This window comes from Harmonia axyridis, chromosome 6 (genome assembly GCF_914767665.1).
Source record: "Harmonia axyridis chromosome 6, icHarAxyr1.1, whole genome shotgun sequence".
Lineage (NCBI taxonomy): Eukaryota > Metazoa > Arthropoda > Insecta > Coleoptera > Coccinellidae > Harmonia > Harmonia axyridis.
This window is the reverse complement of record NC_059506.1, coordinates 37,484,854-37,512,522: the sequence shown is the minus strand read 5'-3', so window position 1 is coordinate 37,512,522 and position 27,669 is coordinate 37,484,854. Positions and strand designations below refer to the sequence as shown.

The 27,669-nt window shown below is 35.8% G+C and overlaps 6 protein-coding genes across 11 annotated transcripts; 3 read left to right on the top strand and 3 right to left on the bottom strand.

The window, feature by feature from the left end:
- The first annotated feature begins 684 nt into the window (after positions 1 to 684).
- LOC123681836 lies at positions 685 to 11,026 on the top strand. The gene is made up of 6 exons (XM_045620144.1): positions 685 to 865; positions 1,044 to 1,471; positions 1,555 to 1,794; positions 4,697 to 4,999; positions 10,048 to 10,191; positions 10,384 to 11,026. Exons 2-6 carry the CDS (start codon positions 1,133 to 1,135, stop codon positions 10,714 to 10,716), a joined length of 1,359 nt encoding a protein of 452 aa, XP_045476100.1. The 5' UTR covers positions 685 to 865; positions 1,044 to 1,132; the 3' UTR covers positions 10,717 to 11,026.
- Positions 5,662 to 25,201, top strand: LOC123681841 (serine/threonine-protein kinase VRK1-like). The gene is made up of 3 exons (XM_045620150.1): positions 5,662 to 5,728; positions 24,598 to 24,683; positions 24,771 to 25,201. The coding sequence occupies exons 2-3, from the start codon at positions 24,629 to 24,631 to the stop codon at positions 25,190 to 25,192; spliced, it is 477 nt and encodes a 158-aa protein (XP_045476106.1). The 5' UTR covers positions 5,662 to 5,728; positions 24,598 to 24,628; the 3' UTR covers positions 25,193 to 25,201.
- LOC123681837 lies at positions 10,851 to 16,485 on the bottom strand. The gene is made up of 9 exons (XM_045620145.1): positions 16,345 to 16,485; positions 13,447 to 13,769; positions 12,956 to 13,170; positions 12,844 to 12,904; positions 11,996 to 12,261; positions 11,631 to 11,829; positions 11,496 to 11,578; positions 11,239 to 11,327; positions 10,851 to 11,095 (listed from the first exon to the last, which is right to left on the bottom strand). Exons 1-9 carry the CDS (start codon positions 16,379 to 16,381, stop codon positions 11,061 to 11,063), a joined length of 1,308 nt encoding a protein of 435 aa, XP_045476101.1. The 5' UTR covers positions 16,382 to 16,485; the 3' UTR covers positions 10,851 to 11,060.
- On the top strand, positions 16,574 to 18,864 carry LOC123681838 (galactokinase-like). The gene is made up of 7 exons (XM_045620146.1): positions 16,574 to 17,184; positions 17,264 to 17,429; positions 17,482 to 17,638; positions 17,692 to 17,817; positions 17,883 to 18,064; positions 18,136 to 18,410; positions 18,705 to 18,864. Exons 1-7 carry the CDS (start codon positions 17,023 to 17,025, stop codon positions 18,822 to 18,824), a joined length of 1,188 nt encoding a protein of 395 aa, XP_045476102.1. The 5' UTR covers positions 16,574 to 17,022; the 3' UTR covers positions 18,825 to 18,864.
- LOC123681839 (glutaminyl-peptide cyclotransferase) lies at positions 18,931 to 21,369 on the bottom strand. Of its 3 annotated transcripts, XM_045620148.1 has the most exons (8): positions 21,263 to 21,369; positions 21,075 to 21,206; positions 20,564 to 20,891; positions 20,183 to 20,504; positions 19,990 to 20,126; positions 19,790 to 19,931; positions 19,257 to 19,382; positions 18,931 to 19,125 (listed from the first exon to the last, which is right to left on the bottom strand). In XM_045620148.1, the coding sequence occupies exons 2-8, from the start codon at positions 21,153 to 21,155 to the stop codon at positions 19,092 to 19,094; spliced, it is 1,170 nt and encodes a 389-aa protein (XP_045476104.1). In that variant the 5' UTR covers positions 21,156 to 21,206; positions 21,263 to 21,369; the 3' UTR covers positions 18,931 to 19,091. The 3 variants fall into 3 exon arrangements, with proteins under 3 accessions (XP_045476104.1, XP_045476103.1, XP_045476105.1); XM_045620147.1 differs by having other exon boundaries at positions 21,075 to 21,317; XM_045620149.1 differs by lacking the exon at positions 19,257 to 19,382 and having other exon boundaries at positions 21,075 to 21,317.
- On the bottom strand, positions 21,624 to 27,449 carry LOC123681834 (uncharacterized protein CG7065-like). Of its 4 annotated transcripts, XR_006747721.1 has the most exons (13): positions 27,320 to 27,449; positions 26,944 to 27,195; positions 26,703 to 26,864; positions 26,109 to 26,599; positions 25,924 to 26,004; positions 25,677 to 25,841; positions 25,430 to 25,616; positions 23,896 to 24,353; positions 23,620 to 23,837; positions 22,919 to 23,554; positions 22,629 to 22,838; positions 22,042 to 22,536; positions 21,624 to 21,907 (listed from the first exon to the last, which is right to left on the bottom strand). XR_006747721.1 is itself a non-coding variant. In XM_045620139.1 (12 exons), exons 1-12 carry the CDS (start codon positions 27,350 to 27,352, stop codon positions 22,175 to 22,177), a joined length of 3,255 nt encoding a protein of 1,084 aa, XP_045476095.1. In that variant the 5' UTR covers positions 27,353 to 27,449; the 3' UTR covers positions 21,624 to 22,174. The 4 variants fall into 4 exon arrangements, 3 of the variants coding, with proteins under 3 accessions (XP_045476095.1, XP_045476097.1, XP_045476098.1); XM_045620139.1 differs by having other exon boundaries at positions 21,624 to 22,536; XM_045620141.1 differs by having other exon boundaries at positions 21,624 to 22,536; positions 25,924 to 25,989.
- Positions 27,450 to 27,669: the final 220 nt, after the last annotated feature.

Below are 27,669 nucleotides of genomic sequence, written 5' to 3'. Positions count from 1 at the left end.
CGCTCAAAAACAACTGACGGCGCAACATGTCACACAGCTCGTGCCCCAATCGATTTATTGAAAGACACGTTTGGTGACCGCCTAATTTCACGTTTTGGACCTGTGAATTAGCCTCCAAGATCTTGTGATTTAACACCGCTAGACTACTTTCTGTGGGACTATGTGAAGTCATTGGTCTATGCGGATAAGCCACAAACCCTTGACCATTTGGAACAAATGTTGGAAAAAGTCATCGAAAATTGGACGTCCAGATTGGACTACTTCCGAACCAGCCGTGGCGGTCATATGCCAGAAATCATATTTAAAATGTAATGCCACAAGATTATCTTGCGGATAAATAAAATTCATGTCAATCGAATAATCCATCGTTGTTCTAAAAAAAACACCCTTTATTTCGGTAACAGCCGATGTATGTAATTGATACATCCAAAACGTAAAATGTTCAATTATCATTTGTCAATGGAAAAACAGTCAAAAAAGAAAGTTTTAGATTGTGCAACCAATAGGATCACTTTCTCAATAAACCATAGAATAACCTGTAAAAAAGACCGTTCAGTTATGTCGAGAAAACTAAATCAATGATAAAAAGACCAGATACTTTTCTTCTAGACCCCGTATCAACCTGCTAGCTTTCACCTGTTGGTTGATAGACATCCAATATTCATAGCCACCTCTGATAGCAGTCCCCGGTAAGCTCGGTTGATTATAGAAAGATCTCGTAAGTTTTATTTAATTCGATCGCAGTCGCTTTTGCCAAGCCAGCGCGCTCTTTTGTTTACACGAAAAAAGCGCTCATCCAATAAACTCTCATCCATTTTCGAAAAACCCTTCGAGTTTACCAATTTCTTCCATTGGGGTGCTAAAGGTAAATTGAACACGTCCTTATTTTCTTTTACCAATTATTTTTTTAATTCTGTGATCGTTTATTATAAAAAGTTCTATAGTCTCATTGATCTAGATCATAGACGTAATCAATTCTTGTTATCCGTTACGAAATAGCAATTTTTCTGATGAGAATCTCATTGCATCGCGTTTGTCCACAGACAACACAACAGAAGAGTGCATAATGGGAGAATAATAGAGTTCCCATCATTCCATAATCGATTACAATCTCGAAACCTCTCAACTAACCATGGACAACAAGGAAACGATGAGCATCGAGGAAAACATAGAAAATCCACCTATGGTCACAGACCTGGATGATCCCACAGATAACGAAGGGCCTGCACCATCGAAAAGGAACAGTGACGCTGGCCTCAGCAAAATATCGGTGGATCAGCTTATTGTAAAATCGCCAAATGACAATATCAGTGTTTCTGTGAAATCATCTGTGAAAGAAGTGAAGTGCGTAAAGAAAAGGGTGGTTCTCGATGGTGCTGTGTTCTGGCTGGGGGTTCTCCAGATTTTGTTCGGGTTGTTCATGATGGGTTTTGGAGTTTTCGCCATTCTGCATGAAGCTTCCATGTCGATGGTAAGACTTCGTTTCTCCTTCTCTTTCGTGTTAGTTTTTTCGTTTTTTCTCTTTGAATTATTTTTTTTTTAATTGCTTCGTAGACGGCCGCTGGAATATGGACAGGACTAATAGCTATAGCTACCGGAATTTTTGGAATTCTAGCAACAGCGACACGTTGCTGTCCTGTAGAAGAAAAATGGAGGAAGCTGTCCAAAACTATGTTTTTAGCCCTGAGTTTGATCAGCGTGGCGTTGTCTCAGCTTGTTGTGGTGTTGGCTGGTATTGGTTTAGCCAGAGATTTGAATAATAACGAAAACGAGGGGCAGAATCAAGAATTAGAGGTAAGAGTTACCATATACCCCATTTTTAATCGAAAATACTTTCATCTGCAATAACTTTATGAAACGAATATTTTCCTTTTGGAAATGCTATAGCTAGAACTATTGGCTTCTTGTCAAAGCAATAAAATTTCATACCAATCGAAAATATTGCCGACAAAATTGTATATCTTATTATCTTCCAAAAAAAATTGAAATTTTCAAAGATAAATATCAATTCGAAAGAAAAAACAATCACATTTTTTATAAACCTTTTGCGAGAATTATTAAAAACCTGTAAAACTACAAAATGAAAACCACTTTGAGAACAAACAAAAATATAATCACTAATAGAAAACCATTTGAATTATTCGGAAAATGTTGTCCTCTAATTGGTCCATTTCACAATAAGGGAAATTGTCGTCATTATATTGTTTCGGAATTCGGTAATATTGAACTTCCATTGATAAAAGGAAAAGTGGTCAAAACTGAGATGCCCTACATTTTTTACTCTTGCTTTCGATATTGCCTCTGGCATCAAGAGATCGAAAAACATAAAGTCAAACTTTCCAATCAGAATACACCGCATATCTGCAGATCGATGACCGCAACTTCTTCCATTAAACTGCTGAAAATTCCACAAAATAATTCATTTACACACAAGGATATTTATAGTTATACTATGTGCACTGTGAACTTGAAAAACTTCATAGTATCTAGTAGTTAGTAAGATTTTTTCTTTCGTGAATTCAATCCGACAAAATTCAGAGTTTTTCACGAAAATTACAAAAATTATATAAATTATTCGTTAGCTACAAATTTGAATGAATATAAGAGATTTTATTTAATTATTTTTCAGCACGTTTTCAAAATGAATTGTATCCACAATTCAATCAAACAAATTATACAGCGAATTCGATAGATCTTTTTCCAGGATATGATCCTATCATAACAGCACATTTCACAAATTACCATCTGAATCGGTGAAAACAACTGTTACATCCTTCATAATAAAGATGAAGTCATTAAATTTCATCGATGATCATCAATCCACAATATTCGAGAATTATATCATTACCGCCAATTTTATAGCATTCTCTATGTCGATTACACTCAGATTCTCGAGCCCATAAACCCATCATTTTCTCTTCTTCTTAAATATCTGTAGTTTTCGATAATTTTCCGAATACTTTCATCGAAATTTCGACTATACACGTAACAATTAAGTAGTTAAAACAATAAGGAACCAGTGCAAATGATCCGATAAAAATCACTTTCGTTTTTATTGATGCGCTTAGCAATTTACAGCAATAATAATATATGCTATCATCGATTTACACCTACAATTCGATGATGATTTAAGGTGAGAAAGTGCTTCTATGGTTTCTCTCCATATGATGCTGTAACGAAATACCAGCAATAGATAATTTGACAAATTTGTTTTCGCCAATACCTTTCTAATAACTTTTTTATAAAATGAATGAATCTATTCAAACTAGCATATTTTATGCTCGAAAATATCAGCAAAATACTAAACCCGAAGGAAGGAAACTGCAAATGACAAACGGTTTACTTCAAATTGACGTCATCACAAGTTGACCCAATCCAGTAGGTTTTCATCCATCACATGATGAGAGGTATGAATTATTCGAGTGTATTCAGCTTTTTTGCATTTCAAATAGCACGTTTTCTATCCTGGAAAATACTCAATCAATCACCCTCTATGAAGTATCGTGCTTCGATCAAGTAACACGAATTTATAAATGAAAGGTTCGGTTTTGACGCGAGAATGCAAAGGTAGAGACCATTCAAGGATGAACACATACCTAATTACAGTTCTCTGATCGTCTTCCCTCATCTGTCACACCATTTCCATTGACCACAGAAGAAAACGAAACCGGCAATCATCGATTCAAATCAGATTTAATTATGGCAATAATGCTGAACGAAAAAGTCATGGTCTCTAATTACCTGGGTACACAGACGTTTTTCATGATCTGCAATGCATGATGCGGAATAATCTATGTTGTTAATCGTTTCGCCAGCTTGATCTATTCAAAAGGCGTAAAAGAAAGATCATAGAGAGAAAATGGTAGTTCATAATCTGATCTTGCTATTCAGTGGTCTTCGAGGTGGGCACTTAGTAGATAATAAAATTAGTCGGTAATAAAATGATTTCTGTCACTTTTGAACTAACAGACTGGACAAATAGAGGCGAGACATAATTTTATTGGAAATTTCACCTGGAGAGTTTAAGGCCATAGATTTTGGAAGCTTTTCTTCTTGGATTTACTTTTAAGTTAATGACCAGCATATTATTTTTGCTCTGTATCTCCCTCTTTGCATTTCAACAGCAGGTGAATGTAACAAACAAGAGCAAAACATCTGATTTGGTAAAAATATTTATTGCAAGAATTTGGACTGGTGATTGTCAGCTCTGAATGCGGTTTAAACAGCGGTATGTTTTTTCACCTAAAATTGTTGAAGTGAAAATCTGTGCTAATCGCCTAATCGATTATTTGTTATACAGGGTCTGTACATAAAGTGTTGTGACATTAATTTCTATCGGATGAATTGACTTCGAAGGTTAGGTTAGGTCAATTCTTTATGATTTTGATGATGCTATCAGCATGAAATATTGCAAGAGGCTTAATATTGTGGTTCTTCATAAACACGCAAAATTTGAAATAGGTCGCATCTAAAATTTTGATTTTTTCTTCGATATTCTTTTGGAATTTTCTATGGTTCTGGCAACGCTATCCTCATGAAATTATGCATTAATCTTGATATGGTTATTTTTCATATGATTGCGAATTTTCAACCAGATCTGATTCGTAATCACGGAATTATTAGGTATTTATTTCCCAATATTTTTCTCAAATTTTCGCGCTAGAATTATTTTTGACTTGTTCCAATCTTTTTCCAGGCTTTCACAGGCAAACCCTTCGTCCAATCAAAATTCTCCATCATCATACCTGAGAACTACTATGGCATTCTTGCAAACGCAGCTCTTCTCATAGTGTCAGCTCTGGAGTTCATCTGTGCCCTTCTGTCATCTTATAAAGGGGCCAAAGCGTTGTGTCCTTGCTTCCAACAGGAGAACATAGTTTACACGGGCCTCCCTGTAAACAACAGTCATGCCTTGGTCAGCTCCTGGTTGGGAAAACACACTCCCCCACCACAACTGTATGTGGTTACTTCTTCATCAACTTTAGGAAGAGGAACTAAGGTAGGTTGTTTTCGTATAAGTACGCTTTCTAGTAGTGAGAAAAATATTTAATATATTAGGCCAATTGGGATAGTTTGTGTGCAAAATGGGTGCCGCGCGAGCTCACAATCGATCAAAAGCAACAACGTGTTAATGATTCCGAGCATTGTTTGAAACTGTTTAAGTGCAAGAAACCTGAATTTTTGCGTCGATATGTGACAATGGATGAAACATGTTTCCATCATTTCACTCCGGAGTTCAGTCGACAGTCAGCTGAGTGGACTGCACACGATGAACCGAATCCAAAGCGAGGAAAAACACAACAGTCTGCTGGCAAGGTTATGGCATCAGTATTCTGGGATGCGCAAGGTATAATATTCATTGATTACCTCCAAAAGGGCCAGACCATCAACAGCGATTATTATAGCGTTATTGGATCGTTCAAAGGATGAAATCGTTAAAAAACGGCCCCATTAGATGAAAAAAGAGTGCTGTTTCATCAAGACAATGCGCCGTGTCACAAATCAACGAAAACAATGGCAAAATTGGATGAATTGGGCTTCGAATTGCTTCTGCATCCACCGCATTCGCCAAATCTGCCCCCCAGCGACTTTTTCCTGTTCTCAGACCTTGAAAGAATGCTCGCTGGAAAGAAATTTAGCTCCAATGAAGAAGTAATCGCAGAAACTGAGGCCTATTTTGAAGCGAAAGACAAATCATTCTACAAAAATGGTATCGAAAAGTTGGAAGATCGCTATAATCGCTGTATCGTCCTCGAAGGCAACTTTGTTGAATAATAAAATCGAATTTTGCCAAAAAAATGTGTTTTCCTATGGTAGACCGGAAACTTTTCAATTGGTCTGTTACCTCTTGGTAAAAGTACAATCATGAACTCCAACCCATGAAAGTATTGCTTTCACTGGCAGATACACAATAATATACTATTCCTTAACCAACACCAAAGATTTATCATTGAAATCAGTGAAGCAAAACGACATCTTAAACAGGTATCTTCAATGATCATTATTCTTATGAGATACATTTACCACTCCTTGGCCTTCCTAACATCCCTTGAACAACATTCCATGAACATCGCCCAAGAGGTGTTACCAACATTCCAACACAATGACAGTATGTACAGCACGGTCAAGGGAAGCTTCAATTGTCAACAACAAAACAACAACAATATATGATTATCAACGCGAAAAAAATTCGCTTTCTCAACTTCTTGAAGCGACTCGAGTACGGTGAGCCTCTGGCTATCTTCCTCAAGGTAACAATGGACTCAGCGAGGCTCCTTCGAAATGTTAGATGTAATAGCTTTCACATTTGCGATTCTAGAATGTGTCTGCTAGATAGAGGTAGGTAAGTTATTTAAAGATGGCCGAGTACTCTAGTAAACCACCAGGCTATGACTGTTCTTAATTGCCTTCGGTACACTTTAATAATTGATAATTGAAGATTTGGGTCATATCGATACCTAGAAATGCATCTAATTTGAGAGTTTGTAGCAGCAGGTGTAATGTATAAAAGTCGTGGCAATCATGTCTACTTTACTGATGAAAAAATTCCTATTTCAAGTGGGATTTAGTCTGACTTGAATAGATAGTCCTTTACTTACAGTCTTAAGAACGATTTTTTTTCATGATAAAACTTTGTAATAGCTCTAGAAAATCTTTTTTCAACACCACCTGAAATTTGAAAGTTGACTGACTAAATGACAATGACTCTCAAACTCTGCAGAATTGTGCCAATTTAGCGAATATACTTTCAAGCAGGATTTCAGAATGACCAATTCACGATAATCTCTAGATAAAATTTATGTTGGCTCTATACAATAATCCATTCGAAAAAAACAACAATTAAAGGGGGTTTTTTTTAGAGCTATAGAACTTTAAATTTCAATAAAACAACGATGGATTATTCGATTGACATGAATTTTATTTATCCGCAAGATAATCTTGTGGCATTACATTTTAAATATGATTTCTGGCATATGACCGCCACGACTGGCTCGGATGTAGTCCAATCTGGACGTCCAATTTTCGATGACTTTTTCCAACATTTATGGCCGTATATCGGCAATAACACGGCGAATGTTGTCTTCCAAATGGTCAAGGGTTTGTGGCTTATCCGCATAGAGCAATGACTTTACATAACCCCCACAGAAAGTAGTCTAGCGGTGTTAAATCACAAGATCTTGGAGGCCAATTCACAGGTCCAAAACGTGAAATTAGGCGGTCACCAAACGTGTCTTTCAATAAATCGATTGTGGCAAGAGCTGTGTGACATGTTGCGCCGTCTTGTTGGAACCACAGCTCCTGGACATCATGGTTGTTCAATTCAGGAATGAAAAAGTTAGTAATCATGGCTCTTTACCGATCACCATTGACTGTAACGTTCTGGCCATCATCGTTTTTGAAGAAGTACGGACCAATGATTCCACCAGCCCATAAAGCGTACCAAACAGTCAGTTTTTCTGGATGTAACGGTGTTTCGACATACACTTGAGGATTAGCTTCACTCCAAATGCGGCAGTTTCGTTTGTTGATGTAGCCATTCAACCAGAAGTGCGCTTCATCGCTAAACAAAATAAAATGGACGTAGTGCGCGATACGTATTCCGCACAGAACCATTATTTTCGAAGTAAAATTGCACTATTTGCAAGCGTTGTTCAGGCGTGAGTTATATACCTCGAAAAAAAACACCCGTTATAAGTTTCAGTACAAATTTCTCTTCAATTTCTATTCCACAATCAATAAAATCAATGAATAATCGACTAGATATACGACAATCCAAGTTTTCACTATAGCATAAACTACGAAAAAAGTGCGTTCTGAAACACACTGTCTGCAAATTAATTGCCTACTACTTTCAAGTTGATTTACAACTATATTAATGCCAGGTTGATTCTTTCCCAGCCTTGAAATGTATCGAGATTCTTCATTCACGTGTACAAATGAGTTTCAGCATGATCGGTGTCTTGGTTATTGCGAAATCTTCGATTTATTGTCGAGAAAGAAGGTTTGTTGGCCAACGATCATCATGTGTAACTTGAAGGCAAGTCCTAGAGGGCGGTACATTGGATGCGATCCCATTTTAACGTGAATATAAAACGTTTTTCAATAAGAGGTTTCATTTTGGTATTGAAGAAACGAGTATATCTTGACAGAAATCAATGGATGATTGTTTCGTTGCTTGTATGGCAGGTAGCGCCGTCTTATTGAAAATAAACGTCGTTCACACCAATATCTTCCAATTCCAGTAATAAAAAATTAATAATCATATCTTAGTAGCGCATTCCATTCAGCGTTACAATTGCACCAGCCTCATTTTTGGAGAAGTAAGGTCTAGTCACAACACCAGCCCAAAAACTGCACCAATCGGTGACACTACTGTGTGTTTACTTGTCAAATGTCAAAAGATGACAGCTTCAAAAGCGACATCTGCCCAGATAGCAAACTTTTCGAAATGAAATCTCTTATTGGAAATCTCTTTAGTAACTTTACTTGATACACAAAGCAGTTATCTTATCGGAACAAGACTATCCTCAAAAATATCGTTAACAGCTCTGTCAGTATGTAGACCTAAAATAGATCAGGAACAAAGTTCCTCAATCATTTTCAGAAGAGAACATAATGCATAAAAAATAACATTAACCAATCCCAATCGGTTACAAAACATTCCTATCACTGAAATTATAGATATGGCCTAAATTAGCATAAAAAGAATCCAAGGTCGATCACAGAACCAAGGAATTGTTCCGCGTCCGCCACAGAATATCTCTTAAGCACAGATTGACATAGAAGAGCGATATGAAAAAGATCGAAGTGGATATTTTCTGTGGACGTTCTTTTAACCGAAAATTCGGTGAAATCGATGTTATCTCCTGAAAAATGGATTGTCGACGACGCGAAACGATCGTCAAATAACGTGACTGCACCTAGAGTTGCCCAACAACCTGATTCTACGTTGAATATGAATGAAGGAAAAGGCGAATGATGAATTTATTCAGCAAAATGCGAAACGCACACATGTGCTGCACTAGAATCAGTACTTCGATAACTGTCCAGTGAAACTAGACCGTATTTTATTGAATAGGACAAGGATTATTGACAAAGCAGGGTTGTACTGGATCTCCGTTAAACAGAACAAAATGTTTTTCAAGACTGGTTACATTTACAAGAGGTATTTCGAAATTCCTTGAATTCTAATTACAACTATTATCAGTGACGATGGTACACAGTAACAAGGCCTACACAGAACAATATTCTGTCTCACAAATGCCTAAAGAGTCATGATAAGAATTGAGGCATTTTGGTTAAACAATCAAAATTTCTGCAATAAAAGATCTTCAGAGTATCTTTCTGATCGAATCAGTTGATACAGAAATATTGGCTATTTATTTTCTATTCTTCTTCTTGAATTGTTTATGGTTCGGATGATGTGACCAACTTGAAATTTTGCATGAGGCTTTGAATTGTTCTTTTACATCTAAATGCAAATTTTCTTCTCGATGAAATGACGATCTGTTCAAGAAACGAGCTCTCAAAACAGTATTTCCAATAATAAGGAACCCTAACAACAGCTGTCACTCGTAAACGAATAAACAGTGTGGCCAACTGTCAATTCCATTACGAAACGACATAGAAAACGAAAGTGACCTTCAAAGTTGACTATGAAATTGATCGTAAAATTCCTGCTGCATTAGCTACTGTCCTGCATCAAGCATTCCTGCTCATTTTCTATGCGCTAAATTATCATTTCACTTTTCGCTGCCCCTCCACACGTGAAGCCTCTAGGCGTGAATTGCAAAAACGTTCCACAAACGTGACTTTGAATTCCAACAAATGTCGACAATTTTTTTTTTCAGTGCACCGTTATCATATACGTACCATAAGCGAGGAAATCTGCATAACTATCGACAATTAATATGAAATTATTGTTCGGTATACCCGTTATGGTGGGTTTACGACGTTTATTACCTCAGAATTGAGCAATTTTCTGATCTGTGGTTTCGCGTAAATATGCCAGATTGGGAACATCGAGTTGAACTTCTTTCATTTCAGATTTCCGGCGGTCTACCGATCACTCCTGTCTTCACCTACCCTCCGCAGATGATGGCGCAGCAAATAATGGGGGTTCCGTTGATTCCTGCGCCATTGGGAAACATCCCTTCACCCATCATACCACCCAACAGGAGACGTCATCATGTAAGTACCATGTTTAAAGACGAAAATGGTGATCAATACCTTCCTCCAACCACCTGGAATTTGACAGCCAACTATTTGTCGAATTTGACAGTTTTGCACGAACCATAGAATTGTTTGACACTTCAAATGGACATAGATATCACTACTCTTTATCTCTCATACCTTCTACTCATCACTTGCAAATTTTAACAGATCTACAGCCGACACATGCCGAAATCCAAAACCTTTCCCCATCGACCTAGGGAGAAGACCCCTCGTCTATCAAGGTCGAGGTCAAGGTCCCAACCAAGAACCCCCGAAGTAGTCTTAACCGAAAGAGACGTTGCCAAAACTTACACCGGCCTAGACAAGGAGATCGCAGAGCAATTCATAGAAAGATGCGAAAATAAGAAGCCAGATTCGAGTACGGTATCGAGCAAGACGAGCTGCGACCACAGTTGTTCTTCTTCTTCCATGCCGACGGCCAGCACTTCTTGTTCTGTGACTGACACGGCTACCAACTCTAAAGATCGTCGCATCAAATGATTTTAGTGTACAAAAAACCATAATATTATATATTATCATATATGTTTTTATACTGTTTATAAGTTTAAGTTTTTACTCGTATAAAGATTATTTCATTTTGTATATAAATTGTATATAAATAAGAAATAGTGCTATGAAAACTTGAATGTTACCATTTATTATTAACACTTGAATATACATAGATATATAAAACAGTTGAAGCTGAGTTTGGTGCTCATTTTTATTGTTATATAATTTTTTTATTATGTAATATATGATAACCTGTGATTATACCTTAATTCTGTAAAAAATAATATTGTTACTTTCAGTATCGGATGTTTCTTTTTTGTGTTTTTTTGTACCCATCACACAGCAAAAGTTGTTCTTTTAAAACCTTGACCTAAAAAAAAATTCAGTATATTAAACAGCTTAAGGACAATTTTTGTAGGAGAAAGGTTAGTTATAATGTTAACCGTTTTGGCAACAACCCTATCTAGCAAAAAAATTTTTTTTTTCGAAAACAAAAGAGTAAAAACTGCTCACCAATACTGCTCAGCATCATTGTCAAATCGTCGTTTTTCTTAGTGTAGAATATATAGCAAGTGAATTGGCCGGGATCCTCAATATTGTTCCTAGAAAATTTAAAAAAATGCACTCAAAACGTAAATGAAGATGCCATGACTTGAAACACATATTTTTTCAGAATGTCAAATGTTGCGTACAAAATGTATCATTTTAGGGACGTATCGTTTAGGACCAATACTAATCATCGTTTACTTTGGACATCCTTGTATACTCACCCCTTAACGTATCCAAAATAGTTATAATAGATCGGGGACGATCCACAGGAAGATATATCCATGTAGGGATGATCGAAAATAACCTTTAAATAGAGGGGGTTATTCAAAACTCGAAAAACTCATGTGGCTCCATACCTTGCCAGTATCGGAATCTAAAACCCTCAAAGACATTTCCCCAATTTGAAAAAACACATGCTTGTTGAACCTGCTCCAAGATTTTTCACCAGTTTGGTACCTGAACTTCATCATGTCTCTTATGGTCTTCTCGATCTGTCTAGAATCGCCTTCCATGCCTATTTTTACGGAACCCACGAACACGCACTTGTAGCCGTCCCTGGAAATTTCAGGGATCAGTTGAATAATCACCCAAAGATAAAAGACAGTGGCGTGTCTAGATCCTGAAAAGTAGAGAAGCTGCTCACTAAGCTGCACTTCCCTAGCCTCATGCCAGACACGCCACTGCCTTCAAAAGTGAAAAGAAACGTCAACACTAAAAATACCTTGATACATCTCTGGATATATCTTCACAATTGACCTCCTTCCTTCTATTCTGAATCTGCAGAATGTCCAGGTTCACATCCAGAAGGTACTTGCGTAGGGGGATGTACAGGGTGTTATTGTTGGACTCCTTCAAGGCCTTTATGACTGTCAGACGTATAGGAAGGCTTTGCTGCTTCTTGAGGAGACAACGTAGTTTCCCTCTACTCGAAGAGTCAATATGCACATCGTTTATGCTCTCCAAAACGTCTCCTATTTCGACTTGGCCCTGTGTTTCGTTCTGATTTAATTATTGTAGATTGTTTAACATTTGTAATTTTTTTTTAATATTGACTACAAAAATCAAACAGCCAGTAGGCATTTGGAAATAAGTTATCAGTAGATTACAATCATGGCAATAAAAATTAGGATTTAATTCAATTCTCATATAAGACATTAGAAAAGAGATGTTTTCGAATACTCTTTTATCCAAGTTAAATATTGACGTCGCAAAAAAAAACGCACTTAGCTTTATTTTCTATGGTTGGAACGTCTAAGCGTTTTTTTGCGATGAACTATCTAGATTTACACAATTTAACATGAAGTGTTTGTCTCTAAAAAAACGCTATTCTTCTTTTGCTCATAGAGAATAATGAGAAAGCGTTTTTTGCGACGAACTTTTCGCCTATATGTATCATAATTTTTCATGTAGAGGAATTATAAATCGGTTATAGTCTAACCTAAAGAAAATTCAACGTAACCTGATATTATTACTATTCATCTAGTAACTTTTCAATTCTCATTGCAGAAACAATCTTTAATATTTGAGATATCCTGACTAAAAGTATTTAACGATCAATTCCAAACTCACATTCTCAGCCGCAGGTCCGTACGGGTCCATTTTCACCACAACAGCTTTATCCTCCGAAAAACTGAAAACCAGCTCGTGAAAATCCGTTTTCCGAACTCTACCTCATACTCACGTAACTGATAAGCCCAAAGAAGTGCTCGGCACGAGTTCAAAACTCACGACGTCAGGCAAGAGCCAAGTCGCCTCTAAAAAGTATACGTTGTTTAGGTCCAAGTCGAATTTTATTGTGCCACACTGTAGAAACACCGACAGCAATATCTCGCCAAGGATTTCGTCGCCCAGTATGCAATTTTCCCGATAAAACTGCGACAATTTTCCGGTTTTTACCTGGAAAATTTAAGGAAAATCACTTACTTGGTGTTGAGAGCTTTTGAGAGATCGTTCAATAGTGCGTCCATTCCAGACCACATCTATGTTGTAAAGGGTTTTCCAATGGATACAATTCAAAATGGTTATAACGGCAACACTGTGTATTATTATTTGACATTTCTTATGTCATTTGTGTTCAGTAGGTTATGTCATTTAATCATTGAAAGATACACGATGATAAAGTGCTCCGTTCGGGGAAAGAACGTTCGAAAACGGGGATTGCTCAATACTCACCAAATACTCCACAGGCGCATGAAGACACCTATTCACCAGGCAATACCTCAGAAGAAGCCTGAACTTGCCCAACCTGCTTTTCAAAAGTTCGTTCCTCCTCACCTCATAGATGGCGTGCTTGTATTGAAAAGGAAATTTCCAACTCCTGTCTTTCACGACCTCCGACATCCACTCGTACGGTTCTTCGTCCCTCGAAAAATACTTGTTGGAGTTCCTGAGGCCGGTGTAGAATATCGTCTCGATCTTCTGACAAAAAGACGGCAGGTAACGGTGCTCGTCATCGATTTTGGCAGATTTATCCTCCAGAAACCGCTGGGTGCAAGCTAGAATAATGGTGGATGCGCTAGCTTAGACATGTTGCGATTACGGCGCATTCGCCAAATTTTAGGCAACACTGTATAGGAATGTGCATAGATTGTTGCGTGCGTTTAGGTTTATTTCGAATAACTAACGAAAATCTGGTTTTTACAGATCAACTTCAGAGTTTTCATAAGACCGTAAATTTTTAATTGTGTTAATTTGTTTGCCGGCTCCTGTCATTCGAAAAAATACAAACATTGTTTTTGTGGCAATTATTATTACTTTCATATCACTATGCCGATATTGGAAAGAATTAATAGCAGTTTTAATGGCTCGTAACATCTTTTAATTCTCGAATAGTTTCAGATAAGACGATTCACGTGGACACAAAACCTTGAATCGCTCTAAAAATGAGAGGAAACTTGAAAATTATACATGAAATTTTCAAATTTTTGATTGATATCGAAAGTCATAGACAAATGTCAATAAATAATCAAATTTAATCATAAAATGATTGATGCCCTATGTAATTGTTTATCGTATTGGGCAAGTTGCCGATTCATCAAAAATACATTCTACTTTTAGAGCCCGTTCACATGACGAGCGGTTTCCGCGCGGTTTGAAACCGCGCGTTTACAAGTACATGAATTTTCTTCGAAGCGTACACATGCCTCCGCGCGGTTTTATGGACCGCGCGTAGAGCGCGGTTCTAGAGCTTGCCCGTAGTAACCGCGCGTTGGCGCGCGGTTTGAGATCATAGGTTTCTAATGTAACCGTTCAGATGACCGCGCGGGCACGCGCTGATAGATGCCAGAGACGTATTTATGTATTTTCCTTCGATCCGTTCGGTCAGAAATATTTCAAAATGGAACCGGACGCTCCCAAATTATTCATAGATGAAATTGAGAATTTTACTGTAATATGCTACATAACAAGTAGTGTTTATTCGGATAAAAACTCAAGGAGACGGGCTTGGGAAGAACTCGTCATCATATCCTGTGATGGAGATGCTAATGAAGAAAAAAAATGTATTATGTGACCACATAAAAATGATAATAGCTCTTTATTTAGAAATCATGAGATACACGTAGAACAAATACAAATGAAGAGAAATAGTATCAAAATAACATTCACCTACCACTTAACAGCAGAAATCTACTATACAAGTATATGGTTCTAATTATAATTATTCAACAATAAATTAAAAATTATATTGTTAAATGGTTTATAATTATTTATTTCTTTGATTTCATTAGGCAGTCCATTGAAAAACTTTAAACAACTGTATTCTAGCTGCTATTTGTGTTGAATTTAATTTACTTTTTTTTTCTGTCGAGCCACGTGTCCTGCCCACTGCCACTTCAATTCTGCAACACGCGCTATAATATCTACGACTCTAGTTCTTTGTCGGATTTCTTCATTCCTTTTTCTGTCTCTGAGACTGACATTGAGCATAGTTCTTTCCATCGCTCTCTGCATCACCCTCAGCTGGTTTGCGGTCTTCTTAGTTATTGCCATAGTTTCCAGGCCATATGTCGCTACCGGTAATATGCAGGCATCGAAAACTTTCCTTTTAAGGTTTATTGGGATGTCGTTATTCCTGAATATATATTTCATCTTTCCAAAAGTCATCCAAGTTAGCCTGATTTTTTTTTTATCTCTGCTGTTTGATTTTCTTTGCCGATTCTTATTGAGTGTCTTGAATATTATATATTCTTCTACATTTTCAAGTTGTGTGCCGTCAATGTTTATGTGTTCTGTGGTGTTGTTGATAAGTTTGGTCTTCGAAACATTAATTTTCAAACCTACTTTTTTCAGAGCATCACTAAGTTGTTTTAACATCTCGCTCAATTCCTGCATGTTGCTACTTATTATGACGATGTCATCGGCAAAACGAAGATGATTTAAGTAGGATCAGTTTTAATTGATGAATAATAGAAACTATTTGATCTATAATTACCTATCAAAACTCAAAAAAGTTTAATTTTCACCTAAGTCTGATACTGAATCCAGATTCAAACCAAAATGTAGAATTCAAACTGAATACGGGCCGTTACGGCAACGCGCGGTCACCGCTTGGCAACCGCGTTCCATGTGAACGGTATCCAATTATCAACCGCTCATTCAACCGCGCGTAGACCGCTTGTCATGTGAACGTGCTCTTCTTCTTCTTCTTCTCAAATCACTTATTGGTGATTTAATGGGTTCGCATTTAGCATGTACCCAGATTGGTAGCTTACTCTGTGTTTGATTGATTTCTTATTTTCTCTGACTTTCCCACCCTCAAAAATCAGAAAAACTCCAAGCATAATGTTAACATAATCGGAAAAATCAGAAAAATCGGATCATTCATCTGTGTCGAAGAAATCTTACAAAATTAGGTACGTAGCATACAAAGTGATAAAAAAAGGTATATACGAATATGGAGAAGAATCAAATTCAAATTTGATCCAAATCACAGATGCGAACACAGACAGTGGAACACATTGGGATGCTCTAAAAATACATTCAAATTGACACCGCAATGTTTTGAAACCAAGTATTTAGCTATCACAATAATCGTTGTGCCAAAAGATTAGATAACACTTGTTTATTTACCTTTTAAATCTCTGATAGCCGGGTCATTTACAGACATCTTCTGAAATCTTTATCTGTACCAATGCCCTTTTCATTAAAGAATCTAGAAAATGTCAAATCAAGGTCGTACGATTCTTGAATTTTGTACCATCTGTACTCGATGTTTTCAACTCTTGAAATCGTTGAATTGAACGCGTGAAACTACAAAATTCTTATCGACATTTAATACAGAGATTGAAATTCATAAAAATTTCAAACTGTTGTCATTACAATCGGGATGTTCGGTAACTCAGCATCCATCAGATCACAGAATCTGAACGTTGAAAATTATAGCTGTCTAAGATTTCAAATTCGACTAATCTAAACCTTTGACTGTTTTAATAGATGAATCAAGAAGTAGATAATTCCTATTTATAAGATAAAAAACAAATTCGTGATAATTAAAGTGATTCAGTGATTTAAACCGCAAAGATCGTCAGTTGCAGAATAATGTACCTAAAAGCCGCTAATTCTCTAAATTCCAAAATGATTCTCCATAAATATTCTTCAATTTAATGTTGTTGAACTAACACTTGAAACTGTTATCAGTTTACGCATTATCAAACAGAGCGCACATCAGAACTGGTCATTCACAAACAAATATCGCTCAAAAAGACAGCTACAAGAAATAATAATAAAAAGTGATCGAAAGGCGTAACAATGGTTGAAAATATCCCAAGTTTAGATGAGATGATCCTTTCTGCGACTGAATTGTTCAGGAACACCTACAAGGATGAACCCAATATTATTGTACAAGCTCCTGGAAGGGTAAATCTTATCGGTGAACATACAGATTACAATGACGGTTTTGTCTTGCCAATGGTAAGATTTATTTCAAACTTCAATCATATTCGTGCATAGAAATTAAGATGAGAACATTGAATAAAACGCATATTTTCAGGCGCTACCACTGAGAACTGTGATTGTAGGAAAACCTATTTGTGGTTTGGAAGCCTCTATGGTTTCCATAGCCAGTGAAGCAGAAGATGGAAAAACTCTCCACACTTTCAATATTTCAAAGGAAGCTTTAAAGCCCGGTTCTCCCAAATGGGCCAATTACGTAAAAGGTGACATTGATACTTAAATTCTTCTTCTTGTGACTAATAGACCTACCTTTAGGTGTTTTAGCGAATTACAAAGGTGGTCCATTCCCTGCATTTCAAGCAGCCATAGTGAACAGCGTTCCTATAGGAGGCGGACTTTCTAGCAGTGCCTCACTCGAAGTTGCTACATATATGTTCTTGGACGCAATTTCGAAGGAGAAAATCAAAGTTTCGTACGTTAAAATCCCACATATTCACTCGATTTTCAAAAAGTAATTATTTTCAGTAAGGTTGAGAAAGCTCTGGCCTGTCAAAAAGCAGAACATGATTTTGCTGGTATGCCTTGTGGAATCATGGACCAGTTTATCTCTTTATTAGCCGAAGAAAACAATGCACTTCTGATAGATTGTAGGTGAGAAATAAACCTCAACAAATTTTCAAATATTCCATAGAATATCAATTCATCTATGCTCCCAGGGATATGACCTACTCCTCTGTACCATTCGATGACCCAAGCATGGTAATTTTGATCACCAATTCCAACGTCAAGCATTCCCTGTCTGGGAGCGAATATCCAACTAGAAGAAGACAGTGCAAAGAAGCCGCCACTTTGTTAGGAAAAAACAGCTTGAGAGAATGCACACTAGATGACGTAAAAAGTAAGGAATCATAGACATTATATAGCAATTTCTGTGCTCCATTATGTTCAATTCTCTATGGGGCTTTTCAGATCTGTCTGCTCTGGGAGCCTCCGAAGATCACGTCAAAAGAGCAAGGCACGGTGTTTCCGAAATAATAAGAACCGAACAGGCAGCCAGGCTTTTCGCCGAGAGAAAATACGAGGAGGTCGGAAAATTGATGGTGGAAAGTCACAATTCGCTCAGAGATGACTACGATGTATCTTGTCCGGAGTTGAATCGATTGGTGGAGTTGGCCATGGAAGTGGAAGGAGTGATGGGTGCCAGGATGACGGGGGGAGGATTTGGGGGATGCACTGTGACTATGGTAAGGCCATTGAATGAATAATAAACATACTCTGAGGGTAAGATTCTCTTATATGAGACCAAAATATGAAAATCTATGGCTTGTTCCTCGTAGAAATGAGTATATTTTTTTATATTCTATGAAACTTTCAACCACAGATGACATAATCACAGATATCTGTGTTGGAGTCATAGACCTAGGTCTATGTGGTTGAAGTGAATTTCTATGCTCAATTTGAAATAAGATTTTAGCTAAAAATGTATATACTTTCAGTTGCCAATTGGCTAATAATACTCATCAATTTATGATTTTTAGGTGAAATCATCAACTGTGGATAAGGTTATAGAAAATATAAGAAAAAATTATCCACTCAAACCAACATTTTACATTTGTACACCAAGTCAAGGTGCGAGTTTAATAAAAGCTTTTGTTTGAATGTAATAATAGTATTCCAAAATAATAATTACTAGTGGAATGAGGTGTTTTAATCATGGTCCCAATAAAAGTTTACTAAACGGTATTTGAAATAAGACACTGAAGATACTAGTAAAATTTATTGTTTGATTTTTTTCATATCTTTTCAATATATACAAATCACAATTCTTCAAAATACAGTGAAAAACAACAATAATAATTATAAAATTAAATAATTCTTATAAAAATATAGTCACCACCTATAAATTAGTTATTGAAATCCCCTTGTTAGAGTTCCGTGTGTATATCAGGAACTAAAGAACTAAAAATGTGAGAAAGTATCAGTGTTAGTTTCAAAAATCTTAAAAGCAGAAATTAAATAATTATCGGCTCTCATAAGTATACAAAGCACAGCAGAAAATTTGTTCGCCAAAGCTTTAATTGAGTACTTACATGACTCTATAAATTATAAAGAGTCCCAAGGCAGTTTTCAGAAACGGGTATTGGTTGCAGATGGCGCCACTTCTCAACGAATATTTACTTGAATCTTTAACCAGCAATTTCTCAGACGATATTAAACTAACAAAATGAACAGAAATAAATTAAAGGCAGTAATGATTGGCAGCTACCTTTCAAATTAGTCTGTACAAAAATTCATAACTTTATACAATGAATAATGTTATTGTCTTTTTTATTGTTCACGTTGGCTTGCTTTTATATTAATTGGCATTATCGATATCTCAGAAGAATTCTCAATAAGGAGAATTAAAATGGTAACAAATTATTAAAAAATATCGCAAGTGATCACAGTTTAAATGACAAAATGAGAGGTACATTTTGAAATGTATCGGGGAGATTCTTAACTACTAGCGCTTGAAATATTCAAGTTCTGCTTTTTTCGTAGCCTAATATTAGTTGTGCATGATTCTTTAAAATTGTTAGTACTTTTGTTCTATGTTAGATTTAAATATGAACGTGATACCTACATGTGTAGGTACTGTGCGAGGAAATGTTGAATTGTCAAATTCAAATCGTGAATCGAATCTGCATCTAAAACATCTGCATTATCATCAATTGTATGCCATACATTGGGAAACGGTATGGGAATCAAATGTAGAATGGGTACACCTAAAGTTGGATAAATAAATTATCAAGTGAGATGTTTCAACGATAATTTTGTTTTTACCTTTTCGCAAAAATGGAATGTGATCATCTTCTATAAATACACTTCGAGCATTTTTTATAAAGAATGCATTTGTACTCTTTCTCTTCAACATACCTAACCGATACAGTTTCTTTTCGGAACTACTCAGGATATTGAACCTAAAAGATTTCAAATTGTAGAAAATGCGATTATTCATTCAGGGATTTGAACAGACCATAATCTAGTATCTGGAAAATAATTGAAAATAGTTGGGTTCGCATGGCCCAATAGATCAAGCAACATTAGACAGTCAATTCTCTGCAAATCTGTCACTCTTTCTCCAGTCAACCTAGACAGAGATCGAGATTTTTCCAATTTTTCAACTAAATGCCTAGCACCATAAATTGAATCTTCAGGGCCCCATTGTACGAATGCTTCTTCGCCATCAAAGAATACAAATTTAAGAGAAACATCATTTTTCTTTGAAAAATCCAAGCTTTTGAATATTCTAGCCATTTGTAGCTTCATAGCACATGGTACTGCAGAATCTGTTGCACCTGATCAAACATTTCAGATTGTATTACTTGAATTTTGAGTTACTTTTTATTGTACTAACCTAAAAAGTCTTTTCCTTCGAAGTATTTGCTATCATAATGAGCTGCTACAACAAAATACCTCTCAGCATTTGGATCAAGAGTAGCGATGATATTCTTGAATGTTAAATTCCCAAAGGGGGTTTTATCAATAAATTCGTCAATTTCTACATTGTACTCAAGGTTTTCCAAAGTTTTTACGATATAATTTCCAACATCTTTGTGTCCTTTTGTGCCTACAACTCTTGGAATAAGTATTTTCTCCAAATACTTATTGAACTGGACCTCATCTTGCAAGTCAGCAAGATATTGGATTTCACCATTGGTAAGCTCTTTCGCCGAATGTTGAATCTACAATTCATCAATAAAAGATTAACTTTCCCAAATCTTAATATTTTGTAACTATGAATTCTTATTTACCTAACTTTATTCACTATAATTTTTTAAATTAAAACCACAAAATTGAATTTGGAATAGAAATCATTTATATTGTAAAATTAAAATCAGTAATGAATTCAAAAAACAGTTAATTACCTTCAAATTATCGAACTTTTGAGCTGTTATTGTTATTACAGCTGTCAAGAAAATAAACGATTTGCAATTACTCTTACTCATATTTATATACAATCAAACAACTTATTCTTCGTTGGATACATTTACTACTATCTGAAACGTAGCATTTTTCAAATATTTATTACGAGACTCCAAACTTTCCCAATTACCTGATAAAACTTGAAGAGGGGGTTCCCTCTTCCTTGTTTGGAAGTGAGGTTAGATTGGCCCTTGAGAAACGTCAATAAATAATCATAGAATTATCTCATTATCACTTAAAAATTGCTGTTTTTTAAGTGATAATAAATAATTCTATGATTATTTATTGGCGTATCTTTAAAAGAAACTGTTTTTTGCTTAGTTTTTTGTTATATTTTAAGGTTTTTCCTGATATTCAAGAATCAAGATTGGATGATAATGTCAATGCAGTTAATAACTGTATTTACTTTTCATATCACTTTAAGAATATGAAGTTTTTGTAAGTTTAGAAGGTAATGGACAGTAGGTATCTGATTCAATAATAATCAAGTGAACACGAAACAATTATATTTTGTATATATTTGATTATACATAAAGGTGAATATTCAATCATGATGGCAATACTATATATACATAACAACACGTGATATTAACTAAATCAACTCAACATTCTATACAATTCTATAAACCCCAAAGACACAATATAATAATATATTTATTATAATTTTTAATTAGAACTTCGTTCATTACTTTAATCCTCACGTAATTAAAACTCAAACTTCATTATTTTGTTTTCGAGGTGCAAAAGTTCATTTTGAAATACTGCGACGGTTTCTCTGCAAAGGAATATGAAAATTATATTCTAGTATCCAGTAAATCACTAAAAAATATATGCAGATATTCTCTGCGGAATGTAATTTTGAAATATCAAAAAACAAATTCTACTGTGAAGAATACAATCTACATTTACCTATTTACTCTAAAAACCTGAAGCAGGATAATAATAATTCCACATTTAATCGAGAAAAAAAATGAGAACTCTATAAGCATTCCGAAAAAAAACAATCGTGAATGTCGACAATTTGTATATCTTTACACAGGAACTATTTCCTCCCATCAAATCTTGATCCCTTAGTTTTAACATAACCATGTGGTCTTTCGAAGTTTGGAACATCCCTAGTTGAAGTCGAATTAAGTTCTCTTTGTTTAAATCCATATTGTCCTGAATTATCACTTTTAGGATTACCAATCCTGCCCCTAACTTCATTCGTTTCTCCCCTCAAGCTGCCCATCTGTGATTCAAAGTTTCTGGGTCCTCCCCACCCTCCAGAATTGTTTCTGTCAGGTTCTGTCAAAGTTGAAAGCCTATTGGACAAAAACGGATAAGACACGCCCTTATAAGTGGTTCCTCCTACCAGGGAGGATGAAAAGCTAGGGTTAGGCTTAGTGAAATTGCTTGATAAACCTGAAAAGAAAAACATCTCAAAATGTCAATAAACGTAACGTCGCTAACGCCATATATTGGGTAAAATTGTAAATGATGAAAGATGACTTTACCGAATGGATTGTTGGGTAGCGTCCCACTAGGACCTCTGGCTGGCGCTTTGTTTGAAGTTGTATCAGTATTATACTGGTAGCTGGAGCTAAAATTCATCAGGGATTTCGGGGGTGATGAAATGTTCAAAGTATTTTTCTGCACATTCGTTCCACCTCCATTTTCTGTCCAATGCCCCCTAGTCATCTCATAATCTTTGTCGAATGCATTTCCTGAAATACGATTACCATATGAAAGACTTTCTGTGAATATTTAATCACATTACATTCTCGTACTTTTCATCTCAACTTACTTGAATTGAACTCGTTTATTGTGATGGTACTGACAGGGATACCAGTTATAATATTGATTTTTGCGTTAGCGTTATAATTTCTGTTATCTGTGTTACCAGTTTCTGCAAAGGATTTGTTCTGATTCTTATTTTTCGTATTTTTGTCCATTTCCGAATTCTTCTGTTTGTCGGAAACTTTCTGACAAATATTCTGGACCATATCTTTAAAAGAATAGTCGTCGTCGGAATTGATAACTATCGCATCATGGACATTTTTGCTCTTGTTCATCAAGCCTGGTGTTGTCAAATGGTTATAAGCAACTGTTTGGTTAAGTTCAGATTTTGTCGATGTAGCTTTCGAATCTTCCGTCATTTGTTCCTTGTGCTTTTTTCTAGCGAAAACTTGTATCATTTGATCCAATTCCTCCTGCGTGATATCCTTTTTGCCTTGAGATACCAGAGTTTCTACTATTTCTTGCGAAATTTTCTCTTTATCTACTAAACCGACACCAGGTACAACCAGCAATTTCTTTTTTGGATCGGCTCCGGACTGCTTCTTCTTTTGCTTGGATACTTGAATGAGATTCTCGACTTTCCTGATGATATTCATGAAAACGTTCTGCTGATTTTTTTTCACCAAGCCTGCTTGAATTTGACCTAAAAAATAAAAAAAACACCACGCTGTCAAATATCCTATTCGCATAATTCACCGTGCAACTCACCCTTAAGCTTTTCCTTTGTCGTTTCCAAAAGTACCAGATTGTCGTCAATGTCCAACAGTTTTCCCGAACTATTAACCTCGTTACCCTCCAAGACCAGGCCCTGAGACAACAAATCTATCACCTTCGGACCCAAAGAACCCAAATGTTCTTCCACTGCTGTCAAAAGTCTCAAAACAGCAATAAAATTGACTTCTTCAACTTCAGCATCCTTGTTTTCTCTAAATACAATAAACAATACAGAAAAACAGATAAGCAATACCTAAAAATCACTATTACCTAAATCTCTTCGAATTAACCTCACTTGAATTGTCCCTGGATCGAGACCTTTTCCTTCTCGATTCACCTCGTACAGGAGATTTTGAATCTCTGTCTCTACGATGCAAAGGAGAGCGGGAATCTCTTCGGCGAGAAGGGGAATATCTTCGATTCGAAGGGGAATATCGTCGACGGGAGGGAGAATCTCTTCGACGGGAGGGGGAATATCTTCGGCGGGAGGGGGAATCTCTTCGACGAGTGGGGGAATCTCTTCGACGAGTGGGGGAATCTCTTCGACGAGAGGGGGAATCTCTTCGACGAGAGGGGGAATCTCTTCGACGAGTGGGGGAATCCCTTCGACGAGATGGAGAATCTCTTCGACTAGAGAGCACATCTTTATCCTTAGAGAGAAGATTTTTTGGATGTGAAGGACTATTTTTCACCGGTGATTCGGGGACGTCATCATCGATCAATACAACCTGGAAGAGGAAATTTACTTTATCGTAAATTGAACTCATTCAAAAGAGGATTTTTAACGTTTCACAACTGTTACCTCAGATCTCACATACCACATTCTTCTCTAAATGTGTTGATAAATCATCTGAACTGGAGAAAAACTTTTTTTTGTCATACATGTCTGTCAGGATGACATCTAGCTATTGTTTTTATTACTTGTGAAATAAGATTTTTTTGACGACTATTACAGGTTGGAAAAGTTGGAAGATCGCAAGTACAAGAAAGCAAAGAACAGCATATGGATAATGTTGAGAATTTTTTGAAAGAATGTTTTGACGCAAAAACTGTACCTAGTAGGTATTTCTTGAGAGGAAATACAATATCATTAAGTTTCACTTATGTTGAATTTAGATTTCTTTGAACTTTTGCTTCTCTTTTAGCTTCCTTAACTGAATTCTTGAAATACATAAACAAATTATCCTTTGATGAAAAACCTAACTATGAAAAGATAAAAAAGATGTTTGTCAAAGAAATTGAAAAGAACGATGATAAATTAACAACACCTCTGGTTTTCAAAAATGGAAGACAAATATCTCCTAAAAGGAAACCTGAACAGAAGGAATCCACCGCTAAAAAATTGAAAAAGGATGAAGAAGAATCTGATGAAGAGACTGAGCTTGAAAATGTAGATAAGAAGACAGTAAAAAAAGTTGTAAGATCTAGAAAAACTACAGCAAAACAAACAGAAACTGAGGCCTATTTTGAAGCGAAAGACAAATTGTACTACAAGAATGATATCGAAAAGTTGGAAGATCGCTATAATCACTGTGTCGCCCTCGAAGCAGGCAACTATGTTGAATAATAAAATCGATTTTTGCCAAAAAAATGTGTTTTACTATGGTAGACCAGGGACTTTTCAATTGGCCTGTTATTAAATGCGTCATTTTCAATTTTGAATAGCTCCTCTTACTGTTCCTCAATGACAATTAATGTTATCGTCAATATCTTAATTTAATAGAACCACTGTCAATGTCGGTATAACAAAACATAAGAGACTATACAAAATCATCTTAAATGAATGAATAAAATAATAGCTAACCTCTCGAGAACTGCCGATCTTAACAGGCTTAACATGTCCCAGTCCGAATTTTTCTCTCCATACGTTTTTCTTCGACTCGATTTTCGCCTCGTGGAGTTCCAGGAAACGTTTATCCCAATACACTTTCCATTCTGGAGTGAAGTCGTATTGCGAGGGGTCTTTGCCTTCCAGTTTGAGATCTGCATACCTGGTTTATAGGATTCATTTTAGGATAAATGTTTATTTTCTTATAGACGAAATCGTTTACCTCTTTTTCCAGAACCTTTCCCATTCCTGATCGTACACTGGATGACTCTCTGGTTGATTCTTGTATTTGAGGAATTCATTTTCCATTTTCTTATCGATTATTTTGGATAACCTGCTATACTTTCCCAGATTTTCTGCTTTTTCCGCAATCGAGTATTGACCATCTCTGTAACACAGCGGAATTTTAACGAGAGCTGACAAGAAACGTAATTTGGCTACGGCTATCAAAATTTCTACAAAAAACACACCTGCTACCATAAACTTTATTAGAATTTTCAGGATTTCCAAAAGTCCTCGATAACTGAGGTTTTGAGCTGTTATTATTAGAGCTGTTAAGAAAATAAACGATTTGCAATTACTTTGTCTCATATTTATGTACATTCAAACAGACGTAATTTGACTACGGCTACCAAAATGTTCACTAAAAACTCACCTGCTACCAAAAACTTTATCAGATTTTTCAGGATTTCCAAAAGTCCTTGGTAACTGAGGTTCACCTCTCTTCTGACTTTCTTTGGTAATGTTACAAGCTTTAATCTCTTCAATTAAAACTAAACTATTATGTTCTCTGAGAAGTCTTTTTCTTGCATGTTCAGATAAGCGTGTTGGTATACCACCATTAGCCATTGCATCTTGAATGTAAGCTTTCAATAAGTTTTCTTGTTTTTTTATTACATCATCTATTGAAAAGTCATTTGTTTCAACGAGATGAGGTCCCTTTCTGACTAGGTCAAGGTAGTATATTAAATGGGATCTGTATTTTTGGGTTTCTACTTGTCGTGGTTTCAAACGTCCATAACGTTTTTCAATAGCTGAGGCTAAATCATTCAAAGCCTCCTTAAAAGTAGTTCTCATTCGTACATTATTACATTTCTCGAATCGTACTATCTTTTTGTATGTATTAGGAAAATGTAACATCAAATACTGAAAAAATGTACTTGTCATTATAGGGTTATTGCTATAGGGTAATCTTAAGATTACAGAATTCAAATCATTTCAAGTATATAATCATAAATCATTGACTCACTCTTTTTTTATGATTGTCACATTTTAGATGATTAATAATAGCGTCTTCTACGCCTTTTTTGTAACATAATAAACATATATACTCAAACCCAGAAGAAAATAATGGAAATTCAATTAAATACTCCAGGCCAATCATTGGATCAGTAGTCACTTCCATAGTCCTCTGAAATTCCAAAGAAATAGTTATTAAAAACTTCTCAATAACACATAATAAAATCCATGCCTATAAATCAAAGTCTCACCTGAATATGCGAATTTGTGAATACGGGATCTGTTGGAACGTTCAAGTTGGACTTATAGTATTTCCAATCATTACGAAGTATACAAAGCTTTCGCAGTTCTTGTTTGTGGCGTTTATTTGCCAAGTGCTTCTCAGTATCAGGTTCAGAAAGATTACTGAAGCATACTTTGCAAAATAATTTAGAATCATGCATTTCAAAGATATTGCCACAAGCGCTATTTAGCGACTGTCCATCTTCATTCGGAATAACATCCTGAAAACATTTCTATTAAAGTATTTGTTTCAACCTGGAAAATTGTATTTCTTCTGAACTTGGAGGGATTGTTAGTTCCTACTCTTATTACAAATTAATTATTGTGTAATTCTGAATATTTTACCGTTTTGGTCGAAATAATTTCATTCGTATCCATTTCAAATGTCTCAATGTGCAAATATAAATAAATAATTTTATATTATAAACTGAATGTCTGACATATTCAGGCACCATAGAGGCACCATTGATCTTTTAATTATAGAATTATAGATACCTTATTTTCTTTTATCTTGACCATAGTGAAATAATTGTGTTGTGTGATAGCGTCATTAGAATTCTATATTTAAACCAAATTCGTAAATATTCAAATTTATTGTAATTCTTTTCGAATGATATTCATATTCCACAAATAAATGAGGCATGATGATGCCTTATTTCAGAATATAATATCAATAAAAATATGATTACTTGAAC